Consider the following 13,979-nt stretch of genomic DNA (forward strand, 5'->3'; position numbering starts at 1 on the left):
ATGATTTCTTTGGGACACAAACCCAGTAGAGACACTGGCAGATTAATTTCTAATTAATTATATCATAATACACATACATTATATGTAAATTTTAATAATTTTATTTGAATTAATTTCTAATCTTCAAGGTTCCTCAAGCTTTCCCTGTCTACTGTTTTTTTTTCTCTTGTTTTCAAATATGCCCAAGTATTTTTCATTCTTAAGAATCTTTGATTAGATCCAACCATCCTCTCAAGATAATATCCTATGTCTCACCTTCCTTTCTCTGCCAGACTCTCTGAAAATATTGTCTATGCTCATTGTCTTCACTTCCTCTCTTTGCCATTTGACTTTCAAGTTCATCACTTGGCTATAGCTGTTCTCATTAAAGTTAGCAATCGTCTTTGTTATCAGATCAGATGGTCTTCTCTCGGTGCTCATCTTTCTTGACCTATCTGTTTCCTTTGAACACTGTTGACCACTATGTTATCCTGGATAGTCTACTCTAGGACTTTGTGTTATTACTTTTTTTGGTTCTCTATTTTCTGAATGACTGCTTCTCATTTTCCTTTGATGGAATGATATCATTCATATCATGTCTTCTGAGTGTTCCACTAAGGGAATAGATTCTCTTCTCTTTGACCTCATGTTCTCTCTTGGCGTGGTTTTAATCATATTTATGCAAATGACTCATATTATACACACACACACACACACACACACACACGCCTATTTAGAATGGAATGAATGAAAACAATTTTATTAACTTCTTATTACACTGTGTAAAGCACTATGCCAATTTTGGTGATACAAGTGGAAAAGTAGGACAGTTCTTGCCTTGGGGAGCTCACTCTAATTTGGATAAAATATATGGAAAGCTTTAGCTCCAAGTCAAATGAAATGATCCTATCTATCATCCTTAGAGTTCAGTGGCAAAGGAGATAATAATGCCTCTCTTTAAGTTATTGCCATTGATGTAACTGCATCAGTTTCTGATGATAAACTATTTGATGGTGCCAACATCTTTGGTGATCAAATTGAGTTTCCTTATATTTCTCATCCATGATACTTGGTCTCTCATCTTTGTCCCTTTGAACTGGCTGCCTCCATGTCTACCTAGGATGCTCTTTCTTCTCATGTCAGTCTCAGAATTTTTTTCTTCCTCCAAAATGCAGCTCAGGCACTGCTTTTCTGAATCTTTCCAATTGCTAGCACCCGTTCCCTCCCATAGTATATTGAGTTTATTATTGAGTATATGGTGTGGAGTCATTTGGAGTGAATTCTTGGACTCAAACCATTTTCAAGTTAAGAGACAAATCTTTATTATGATGCTATGAGGCAAATTAAGTTCCCCAGCAGAATTCATATTTAAAAAAGGGAGAGATGGGACCATTTGTAAGAGGACCTAGAGCAAGGTGTGTTAACAATGCTAATTATGTTCTTCAATAAAGAAGCTGGTGGCCATGGTCACCCTGTTTATGACTTGTTGCTGACCTTTTTATATAAGATAGTCTTAGGAGTAAGTTTGGTACTTCCTTTATATTTTTCCCCATTAATTTCTTTGAAATTCTTTACCTTTTATTATTTTTCTCAGTAAAATAATTTTTTAGTAATTTAATTGGAATGACATTGAATAGGTAATTGAATAGATGAAATTATCATTTTTATTTTTAGCTTTGTCTTCCCATGAATAATTAAAATTTCTCCCATTTACTTAAATCTGACTTTATTTATATAGTGTTTTATAATTATGATCATGTGGTTCCTGGGTATGTTTTGGCAGGTAACTCTCAGGTATTTTGTACTATCTACTTTTATTTTAAATGATTTAAAATAACATTGAATAATATCAGTGGCATATGGTATGATATCTCTTAATCAAATCTGTTTTAGCTTTAACTTTTTCTGAGATTCATGATTTCTACCCCTACTTTTTCCCTTTATATCATGTGAAGCATAATAAATTCTACTCTAGTCTTGTATTTTGACTGTCCCATTTTTTAATTGCATCTCTTCTAGGCAACATATTGTTGAATTCAAATTTTTAATCTCTTCTGCTATCCATTTTGTTTTATGGGTAAATTCATCCCATTCCTATTCAAAGTTATATTTATTGTGTATTTCCTGTCCTCATGTTTTTCCTCATTATCCTTCTTCCCCTATTTACTCTATCCCTCCTCATGAAGCTGATTTACTCTTTACCCACTGCCTTGCCTTCCTTTTCCTTCATCTATCTAACCTTCTAAGAGTCCCTCTCTCATTTTCTCCCTCACCCTAATTCTTAACCTACGCATCTTTCTTAAGGCTTCTTCTGTACTGTTGCCCTTTTATTTCTAAGTTTAGAAGACTTTCATACTTTTCTAAATGTACGTCAGCCCTTCCTCACTTAAATTTAATTTACTTTCATGTTAGGCCATCACCTCCCTGATTGAAGGACACAGAATAACTAGATGACACATATTATTTTCTTTTTAACCCATTTCCAATCAGAGTAAGAGAAAGAAATCCCAGCAATACAAGTCGTCCACTCCCATTTGCTTCTTCTGTATAACAGTTCTTCCTTTCATGCCTCATCTGAATAAGATTATTGCTTCTTTTTATCTATGCTTGTCTAGTTGTATTTTTTAGAATCTCCCCATCACACTCAGCTTAGCCCAAGCTTTTCTTTTAAACTACTCAAATAGATTATAATTTTAAAAAATATGAAACTCAAATTGACAACTACACTGTTGATCTCTAGAATTTTGGAAGTAGGTGGGAATTTATTTTGCTTTGAGACTAAATATTCTTTTATTCAGTTAGAATGAAATATTTTGCTTTATCCTAGGATTTTCAGAGTTCATAATTTAAAATTTAGTATTAGATGAAATATTATTTTCTCTTTTTTTGTTTATCTCTGATGAACAATTTCTTATTGTTTTTAGGGTTGCAACCCCTTGGCCCAGACAGGCCGAAGCAAACTTCAGAATCAAAGGGCTGCATTAAATCAACAGATCATGAAAGCTGTTCGGATGAGAACTGGTGCTGAAAATCTTTTAAGGTATGTTATTGCTATTTTTGTTTCTATTACTGCTATTTTTGTTTCTAAAGTAGCTGGATTTGGCTTCTTTGCCTTGAACCTTTTATGGTCGGGTTAATAAGCTCCTCTGATTTACTGAGCCAACAGGAAGTCTTGGGTTTCATAAGTTGCTTTATGCTATATGTTTTTTAAATATCTCCATCTCACAAAGATAGAGTTAGTGGTTTGAATTCACTGAATTATAAGAGATCTTTGAAACTATTTAATCCAAACAAGACCCTAACAAGTATCGTCTTATCCATATACAGTACTCAATAAATGGATATTTAGCTGCTTTTGCTTGAAGATCTGTAGTGAAGGGAGACACTAAGACAATTGCTTCTTGAGCCAATCCTTTATGGTGTTTTTTAAATAGGATTTTGGTTATATTCAGAACTGGGAAGGACTTTCAGAGGTCATCTAGTCTAATCTCCCTCTTTTGCAAATGAAGTAACAAAGGAGTTTAATGACTTTTCCCAAGGTTAAATAGTTGGCAAACCTGGGATTTGAATGTAGACCTTTTGATTTTAGATCCAACATAATTTCTACTGTGCTATAGTGTAACTTCTAAATGTTAAAATGTTTTCCTTTACATAAAATCAAAACGTGTCTTAGGGTTTTAATTACAAAAGGATATGTAATAGGGGCAGCTAGATGGCACAGTGGATAGAGCACCAGCCCTGAAGTCAGGAGGACCTGAAGTCAAATCTGACTTCAGACACTTCCTAACTATGTGACCCTAGACAAGTCACTTAACCCCAATTGCCTCAGCAAAAAAAAAAAAAAAAAAGTATGTAATGTTAAAATAAAGAAAAACCTACCTTGAAACTCTTAACAACTTATGTATAGGTTTTGACTCCAAGTTATTGGAAACCCCATGTATAAATGTACTATATTTTTTATTGTATTTGTTGTATGAATTTTTGTTTCAAAATCTAAAGTTAAAATTTTGACTAGAGAAAGGAAATAGCTCGTGTGAACATATATCAGTGACCATAAGAATATACTGAGAGTAGCAGGATCTTTAAAAATAGCCTACTTTCCATTTTTGACTTTTGGAAGGATTCCTTAATATTGCCTTTTCTAGAATAGAAACTCTGAGATCAGGAATCATAACTTTATTTCTTTTGATCTCTAAGAGTTTATTATATATATATTTGAAAGGTAAGAAATTTTTTCTTTTTATTAACCCATCTCTTCTCACTCTCTCTACCCATATCCAATCCATTGATTTTTATCTATGTAATATCTCTTGCATTTGTCCCCTTCTCACCTCTGATACTTCCATCACCCTGGAACAGATCCTCATCACCTCAAATCTTGACTACTGCCATAACCTGCTAACTAGGTCAATTTGTCCTAAGTCTGCTCAGCTGCCAAAGTGATTTTTCTAATGTGCAAGTCTGACCATATTATTTCTTCCTACTCAATAAACTCTAGGATCAAATAGAAAATTCTCTGGCATTCATAGTCAATAATAATCTGCCTTCTGTCTTTTTAGTCTTTTTTTTTTTTTTTAATACTTTGTTTTACCTTCATTCCATACACTAACTTCACCCCTTTCTAGCGTTCCTCATTATTTCTCAAACAAGATACTACTTGCTGACTGGGCATTTTCATCAGCTATTCATTATGCTTAGAATACTCTCTCGCTTCATCTCTTGCCTTCTTTTAAGTCCTTCCTTCTACAGGAAGCCTTTTCCTGATCCCTCTTAATCCTAGTTGATTATTTCCAGTGATCTCCAGTTCTGCATATAGCTTGCTTGTATTTAGTTAACTAGTTATTTTCATCAATTAAATTGTGATCTTTTTGAGAGCAGACACTGCCTTTTGCCTTTCTTTGTACCTCTAATAATCTAGTATAGAGCTGAGCATAGAGTAGGTACTTATTTTTGATTGTCTGACTTCACTCCAAACTTTTCTACAATACTTTTATCTTTTTTATCCCTTCTTCAGGTTTTTAATCTTCCTTTTATGTTCTGTTTCCATTGAAGGCAGGGGCTAGCTTTCTTTTTGCATTTTATTTCCAGCTCTGCTCTTAGCACTGAGCCTAGCACATATAAAACATTTAATAAATACTTGTTGACAGACTGACCATTCCATATCCCTTATTGTGCAAAATGAAAAAAAAATCCCTGAAAAAGAAATTCCTTACTATATATATATCTACAAAGGCAAAATAAATTCCTGTGCTAATCACCTGTCTTTCCAAGGTGAGTGGAGAATTTCACTTCTTTGGGATTCCTAGCTCCAGGATTTCTGGAAAATATGGCAACTCAAAAAGCCAAGTTTAGGGGACCCCTTAACATTTCATGAATATATTCCCAGATTTGTCCGAAATTGTGTTTTGTAATTTCTTATGGCATAATGATACTTTGTTACATTCATATACTATAATTTGTTCAGCCTTTCCCCAGAAGGAGGATACCTCTTTAGTTTCCAATTTTTTGGCAACCACAAAAAGAGCTGCTATAAATATTTTTGTACATATAAGTCCTTTTATTTTTTATTTCTTTTGGAGTATAGGCCATAACTTTATCATTTAAATATTCTGTAAATTACCTACATCTATCCAGTATATATGAAGCATTGAAATATTACTTGAGGATTAAGCATAGGAATTGTATGAAGGTTTATTTTTGAAGCCTGATTTAAGAATAGAGAATATAGCATTGAATCTTATCCCCAATCTTTTTATTTTTAAATAAAGGGTTTTCCCCTTTTAGTTAAAATGTGAATCAGTCCCTTTAGTAACCTCACAGAAGCCCTTCTTCCTGTGGGTCTTGTGTCAAAAGTACCTTTAGTTATCCTATATAATACTCTACCCACTCTTGAGCTCCTGTTTCAGGAAGGTAGGTGATATTTACTGCTTTATACATTCTTGTTCATTTGGGGCAATAGGGGAAAGTGTTATTATTTCCTGCTTTCCAGAAAATCTCTTTGTTTTAGGAGGAGATGATGAACTGACCCATAATACTATGTATGAGAGGGAACTGCTCTATTTCTGGATAGGTGGAGTGCCTCTTAATTAGGGGTTGTAGGTAACCTTGAAGTTGAAAGAAGTAATAGGGGTTCCTAAGATTACATGTATGTACTCACAGCTGAAACAACTCTGGCAGCTAGCCATGTGACAGCTGGACCACTTTTCTAATACTCTAGTTCCTGTATATGATTGCTTTAATTAGAAAAAAAAAAGGTCAATTAGAAATTCTTATAAATAGAGCATTTACCAGGAAAATTTAAAAAAAAAAAAAAAAGACCTTGCTAAACACAAGTATACTCAAAGCACCTCTGAACCCATGGATGGAGGTTTTAAAATTCAGATTTTCATATGAAGCTAATTGTGATGAAGGTAGGGTAATAGAGTGTCGAATTTGTAGTTCATTACATTGGCATTAGACTCTTGCCTCTGACACTATACCCTCCATCTATAAAATGCTCCAAACACCTACACCTTCCTCAGAAGTTTATAGGAGGTCCAGATGAGCTCGTGTGTGTATATATATAAAATATTTCACAAGACATAAAGCATCATGCAAATGTCAGTTGTGATGATGATGACTATAGTGATAAATCAGGGGAGTGTTTGAAGAGGGCAACAGGAAGGACGGATTTTGGTTCAAATCTTGGCTCTGCTACCCAGTATTCCTGCAATTCTCTGGGCCTCAGTTTCCTGAATTGTAAAATAAGGGTGTCAGATTAGATGGATGTCTAAGTTTTATGCCAGCTCTTAATATATAATTATGCTTTTTATTCAGCTGTATTCAATTTTTGGTTTGCAATTTGTTTGTCTGTAGCTCACAAACTCATGTGAATTTCATTGATAATTATAGCCTCCTGAAGTGGGCATTCATGTTGGAAAGAGTTTAAAGTTTTCTTGGGCTTTACCCTATTAAAAACAATCTCAGGAATGACCATTTTGAAATAACCTCCCCCCCCCCTTTTTTTTTTAACATGAATGAATTTCCAGATATTTTGTGTTCCATTCCGTTCCATTAATTCTCCAAGTAAATAACCATTCTGAACATTCAAGCAAAACTAAAGCAGCGTTGTAAAGTTGGCCCTCTAGTTGTATTTGCCTTTTGGGGGGGGGAGATATGTTAATAATTTTCAACAGTGAGCTAAAAGTTCAAAGTGCCTCTTTTCATAGAATGCTCTCAGAGGAAAGCTGAAAGGTATTTACTAAACTCACTGATTAGCTACAGAGTAACTGAGAAGTAGTTACAACAAATATGGTATTTCAGTGCTTCTATACTGCTCTATGTAATAAAGCTAGTGAGCCACCTAAAAAGGATTCTCTAGCAGGTACCTTTAAGTGTTAGGTAAGTTTCAACCACAGATTTCTGACTCTTCAGGTTCTTTGGCATTCCACAGGGGTGGAAAATAGAAGGGAAACTACTTTCTTTTAATATGAAGGCTACCTTTTAAGCTAATGTTGAAATTTGAAAGCCAAGAATTTCTTAAGCACTTATTATGTGCCAAGTACTATGCTAGAACGAAGAATGAAACACTCTCTACTCAAGTTGTTTATGGTGTAATGGGGGAGAATAGAAATAGCATAGACATAAAAAGTGAATAAATAGAAGTATATTCAAAATCTCTTTGGACTACAAACCCAGTAGTAACACTGCTGGATCAAAGGGTATGCACAGTTTGATAACTTTTTGAGCACAGTTCCAAATTGCTCTCCAGAATGGCTAGATGTGTTCACAATTCCACCAACAATGTATCAGTGTCCCAGTTTTCCCACATCCCCTCCAACGTTTCACATTATCTTTCCTTGTCAGTCTAGCCAATCTGACAGGTGTGTAGTGGTATCTCAGAACTGTCTTAATTTGCATTTTTCTGATTAATAATGACTTGGAACATCTTTTCATATGGCTAGAAATAGTTTGAACTGTATCTTAAAGGAAAAGTTGAGAGGCTTTATATGAAGTGGAAGAAAGGAAGTAGACTGTAACCCTGGATGTGGGATATTTAGTACAAAAGCATGGAGATGGGTGATGGAGTATCATGTTTGAGGAACAGAATGTAAATCAAATTGGCTGCATTTCAGAATTCTGAAGGGAAAATATGCTGGAAAGATAGATGGGGATCAGTTATAAAGGATTTTAAAAGCTAAATGGAGACTTTGTATTTTATCTTAGAAGCATAGGGAGAAACACTTGAGTAAGGGAGTAACATGGTAGATCTGCCCTTAAAGAAAATTACTTTGACTGCAGGATATACAATGTACTGGAGTGTTGAGGGACTTGAGACCTGGACACGAATTAGGAAGCTGTTGCAATAATCTAGGAGAGTTTGTAGTGGCTAGAAACTGGAAAATGAATGGATGCCCATCAATTGGAGAATGGCTGGGTAAATTGTGGTATATGAATGTTATGGAATATTATTGCTCTGTAAGGAATGACCAGCAGGATGAATACAGAGAGGCTTGGAGAGACCTACATGGACTGATGCTAAGTGAGATGAGCAGAACCAGGAGATCATTATACACTTCGACAACGATATTGTACGAGGATGTATTCTGATGGAAGTGGATTTCTCTGACAAAGAGACTTAACTGAGTTTCATTGGAGAAATGATGGACAGAAACAGCTACACCCAAAGAAGGAATACTGGGAAATGAATGTGAACTATTTGCATTTTTGATTTTCTTCCCGAGTTATTTTTACCTTCTGAATCCAATTCTCCCTGTGCAACAAGAGAACTGTTTGGTTCTGCAAATATGTATTGTATCTAGGATATACTGCAACATGTTTAGCATATATAGGACTGCTTGCCATCCTGGGGGGGGGGAGGAGGGAGGGAGGGGAAAAAACGAAACATAAGTGATTGCAAGGGATAATGTCGTGTAGAAATTATCCTGGCATGGATTCTGTCAATGCGAAGTTATTATTAAATAAAATAAAATTTATTATTTAAAAAAAAAAATAATCTAGGAGAGAGGTGATTAGGACCTGAATCAGGAGAGAAGAGAATGGGGCCAAATGATTTAGAAAGAGGTCAAGATAGAAATGGCAATATTTGGCAGCACATATCCAGGTGGGGGGAGTAAGAAAGAATGAGGAATACATGATAATAAATTTTGAATGTGAGACACTGGAAGGATGGTGGTATCTTTGCAGAAATAGGGATGTTTGAAAAAAGGGAGCTTTTTTTTTTTTTAAGGGGAAAAATAACGTAGTTGTGTTTTGGACCTGTTGAGTTTGAGCTGTTCTAAAGAACATCTATTGTGAAATGTCTAATAGGCAATGAGTGATGTGGAACTGATGCTCAGGGAAGAGATAGAGAATGTGTGTATGCATGCATGCCTATATGTACATGTACACATAGTATGTCTTCATATATATAGTTTATATATATATATATACCGAACCATAGGTATATACTTATAGCTATAGATATACAAAGTCTTCTGCATAGTGATAATAGTTAAACCAATAGTAACTAAGGAAATTACCAAGGAAAAGAGTGTAAAGGGAAAAGAGAAGAAGCATAGGACCCTAGGAAATACCCACAAGTAGGACTCATAATGTAAATGATAAGCTAGCAAAGGAGGCTGAAAAGGAGTTGTTCAGATAGGAGGAAGACCACAAGAAAGAAGAATCAAAAAATTTCAGAGAAGATTAAGTACCAGGGAAGTGCTCAGCAATGATCAAATGAAGCAGTTAAGAAGGAGGAGAATTTCAAAAAGACTTTCAGATCTGGGGGTTGAAAGATAAATTTCATTTGGGTGATGAGGACAGAGCTAGATTACAAGAGCAAGCTCTGGTTTCTATGTGCAGGACTAATATTCTGGGAGCACAAGGGAAAAAAAAATAGAAGTGTGAATATGGAAATGGGGATCACAACTGTTTGACCTAAGTACATGCCGGATTCTATTGCTTATTTCAGGAATTCTTGTATTTCTTGTTCAATGTGTACAGGATTGTAGTTTCTTTTGGAGGTTTATTATGGTGGCCTCTGAAATTTTAAATGAATTTTGTTGTTATTTATATGTTTCAATCATGTCCAAATCTTTGTGACCTCATTTGGAGTTTTTTTGGCAAAGATACTGGAGTGGTTTGTTTGCCATTTCCTTCTCTTAGCTCATTTTACAGATGAAGAAACTTAGCCAAACAGGGTTAAGTGACTTATCCAGGCTCACATCAATAAATACCTGAGGCCAGATTTCAACTCAGGAACATTAATCTGTCTCCTGGCTCTGCATTCCATCCACTGTACCATCTAGCTCCTCTTTTTTTTTTTCTTTTAAAAATTTTATCTCTCTGTTATTTAGTTATTTATTTATTAAAGCTTTTTATTTACAAAGCATATGCATGCGTAATTTTTCAACATTGACCCTTGCAAAACCTTGTGTTCCAAATTTTCCTCCCCTTCCCCTGGATGGTAGATAATCTAATACATGTTAAATCCAATATATGTATATATATCTGATGAGGTTCGGCACAGGGCAAGGAGTTGTGGGAACCTCCTTCTGGTTGGCGTAGGTCCTTCGTAAATGAATTTACAAACCCAAAAAATTAAACTGGCAAAAGAAGTTTATTATAAGAACTGAGAAGTCAGCTTTTGTAGGCTGACTTCCTAAGTGGCAGGTCCCAATAGAGAAGTAAAGATCTAGCAGAGAAATCCCAATAGAAAGGTAAATAGGATCCTGTTAGGGAAATAGGTGAGAGAGATAATGAAGGTGTAATGCTGAAAAGAGAATGTCTTTTCAGCAGGCCAAGGGTCACAGCTTTGCCAAGGAGAGAGAGAGGTTCCTTGGCATAATTCCTGCTTTAGGTCCTCTGCAAGGAATGAGCCCCAAGTTGTCTGTTTTTATAATTGAAACTTTGGCTAGAAGCAGGTGGGAGAGGGAGGGAAGGAGGGGAGGGAGGGAAGGGCAATTTGAGTTGGAATCAGACAGAGATTTTTGGAATTAAAATTTTCCATTTGAATGAGTGTCACTGGACTAATCTCCAATTCAATAGAATCCAAATCTCGATCTCCAACGCCACCTAAGTAGGAGTGGTCCTGTACTCAACTAGTCCCATCCAGATAACAGAATGAAAACACTTTATCTTGATTCCCTGGGGCAGGTCTCTCTGGGAAGAGCTTCTCTGAGGTAATTTCCCAAGCTTTCCTCTCAAAGTCTGAGAGAGAGTGTGTTTCGGGGCTCCCCTTGTCATATCTATACAGTTATCTTGCTGTACAAGAAAAATTAAATCAAGAAGAAAAAAACTGAGAAAACAAAATGCAAGCAAACAACAACAGAAGGAGTGAAAATGCTATGTTGTGGTCCACACTCAATTCCCACAGTCCTCTCTCTGGGTGTAGATGCTCTCTTCATCACAAAACATTTGGAGCTGGCCTGAATCATCTCATTGTTGGAAAGAGCCACGTCCATCAGAATTGATCATTGTGTAGTCTTATTGTTCCTTGCTCCTCTTTTAAACAAGTTAATGTTGTATAATCTTAAGCAAGTAGCTTTTTCTCATTTGGGAAATGAAGGAATAGGACTAATTAATTTTAAAGACCTCTTCCAGCTCTGATTCTTAAGTCTTTCCTACTACAGAAATATGTAGATTGCATTTATACAACTGCAGTACTTTGAAAGTAATGACCCAGTTACTCCAGATCATCAGTTCCAAAGGAATGATGAGGATATTTCTTTTCAGTCCTGTGCATGAGTGCCTAATTGCTTTTTCTATCAGGCAAACTTAGTACTGTATTAATTCATATCTGCAACAGAGAGACCAGGCTGAAAACAAGAGGCATATTTGCTGGTGAAATGGGCCAAAACATATTTCATCTGACAATAAGTAACTGACAGAGTTTGACAGAGCCAAGTAAGTGAAATCAGAATCCCAGGAGTGAGATATATACCTGTTGGCAATGAATCCTCAGCGGAGATAGAAATTGAGCCAAAAGCTACTAACTTTTAGTCATTATAGTCAAAGTTCATAATTGTCATCTTGTTAATTTCCATTTGCATAGTAATGATGATGGAAAATATTTTATATGATGCTTAAAACTTTACAAAGTACTTTTACGTACACCATCTCCTCTGATACTCATAAAGACTCTGTAGGATACATCCTATAGCTATTTTCCCATTTTAAAGAGAGGAAACAAGAGTGGTTTTGAAAGTATGGTCTAGAGATCCTGGGGATCTCTGAAACTCTTTTAGAGGGTCTACAAATTCAAAAATAGTTTTTATTTCCAGTATGGTAAATGTCTATAAATATAATCCAGATAAACAAAAACGCTTTGGAGAGATCCTCAATAATTTTTAATAGGATAAAGATACTGAAAACAAAAGTTTGAGAACCACTAGTCTAATGATTAGGTGATTTGTCTATTGTCACACAGCTAATATATGTCCTAAGCAGGGATAATAAGCAGGCATAGATTCTGAGCTGAAAGGAACCACCATCTTGCTCCACTCCATCATTTTATGGATCAGGAAACTGAGTTATCAGAAGGTGAAATGATTTGCCTAGGGTCACAGAGTAAATCCAAGAGACAGGATTCTATCCCAAATCTTATCTGACCAATGTTTACTTTAAGTCCCTGATTAAAGAATCAACATGATAAATTCTGTTTTAATACTGTCGTTGGATGTTCTGTTTCTGTAACCATTTTGGGAACTCTATTTAGTACTCAAGAGATATGCAGATTGTCCCCCTAGAGAGACAGCTCTTATGTTCAAAGAACTCTGTGGGTCCTTATACTATAATATTAACTCATAATGATGTATTATAGTACCCTGAATATAATACTATTGTATTAGTTCACAAGGCACTGCCATTGTACTTCCCTTTAGTAGTCAGCAACTTATTGGCCTGGTGTCTATGTGTTTCCTGGACTTTTGAGGCTAAGGATGCAATGAAAACAGATAGCGCCTGCCTCAGCTCTAGGAAATATTGGATGAAATGGGAAATTATCAATACAGGGCATACCATTATGCTATGTAGAATCCTAGAAAGAGGGCTCAGGTAGACTAGCTCAGGGGAACAGAAGGAGGAAAATGCCTCCCAAGTAAGTAAGCTTCTTGCTACAGGTTCTTTTTACTTTGGCAAGCCTCCTCTTTCTCTCTCCACCTCAACTATTTCTTCACAATCCAGGGAAACATGGAGGGCTCCTCTGAGGTCTAGAAGAACTACAGTAAGGAGAACAATAATCCAGGGGAGTAGAAACAAGGAGTGGTACCATCTGGCCAGAGGAGAGAAATAGCTAATGATGCTGCTGCTTGTGGGCTTAGGATGCAAGTAGATTAAAAACATAATTCTGTCTGATTTTTTTATCTTTAAAAAAATTTTAATGGCTTTTTATTTACAAAATGCAAAGATGGTTTTTGACAATCAACCTTGAAAAACCTTGTGTTTCATATTTTTCTCCCTCCTTTCCCCTCTCTCCCCCTCCCTACAGACAAGTAACCCAATATAGGTTAAATATTTACAATTCTTCTAAATATATTTCCACATTTATCATGCTGCACAAAAAAAATCAGATTGAAAAGAAAAAAAACAAGCAAGTAAACAATAATAACAACAGTGAAAAAGGTGAAAACTACCATGTTGTGATCCACATTCAGTCCCCATCGTCCTCTCTCTGGATGCATATAGCTCTCTTCATCACAAGTCTGTTGAAATTGGCCTGAATCACCTCATTGTTGAAAAGAGCCACATCCATCATAGTTGATCTTCATATAATCTTGCTGATGCTGTATACAGTGTTCTTTAGGTTCTACTCAGTCCATTTACATCAGTTCATGTAGATCTCTCCAGGCCTTTATGAAATCATTTTGCTGATCATTTCTTACAGAACAATAATATTCCATAATATTTATATACCATAACTTTTTCAGCCATTCCCCAACTGATGGATATCCACTCAGTTTTCACTTCCTTGCCATTACAAAAAGGGCTGCCACAAACATTTTTGCACATGTGAGTCC

The 13,979-nt window shown here is 35.6% G+C and overlaps 1 protein-coding gene across 1 annotated transcript in view; it reads left to right on the forward strand.

Moving 5' to 3' along the window:
- The window catches only part of RHPN2 (rhophilin Rho GTPase binding protein 2), a 66,351-nt gene that overhangs the window by 24,304 nt on the left and 28,068 nt on the right, over nt 1–13,979 (forward strand). Inside the window, exon 2 of the mRNA XM_051979742.1 lies at nt 2,904–3,019. Coding sequence (XP_051835702.1) covers nt 2,904–3,019 — 116 coding nt within the window. The remainder of the gene's footprint in view (nt 1–2,903; nt 3,020–13,979) is intronic.

This window comes from Antechinus flavipes, chromosome 2 (assembly GCF_016432865.1).
Source record: "Antechinus flavipes isolate AdamAnt ecotype Samford, QLD, Australia chromosome 2, AdamAnt_v2, whole genome shotgun sequence".
Lineage (NCBI taxonomy): Eukaryota > Metazoa > Chordata > Mammalia > Dasyuromorphia > Dasyuridae > Antechinus > Antechinus flavipes.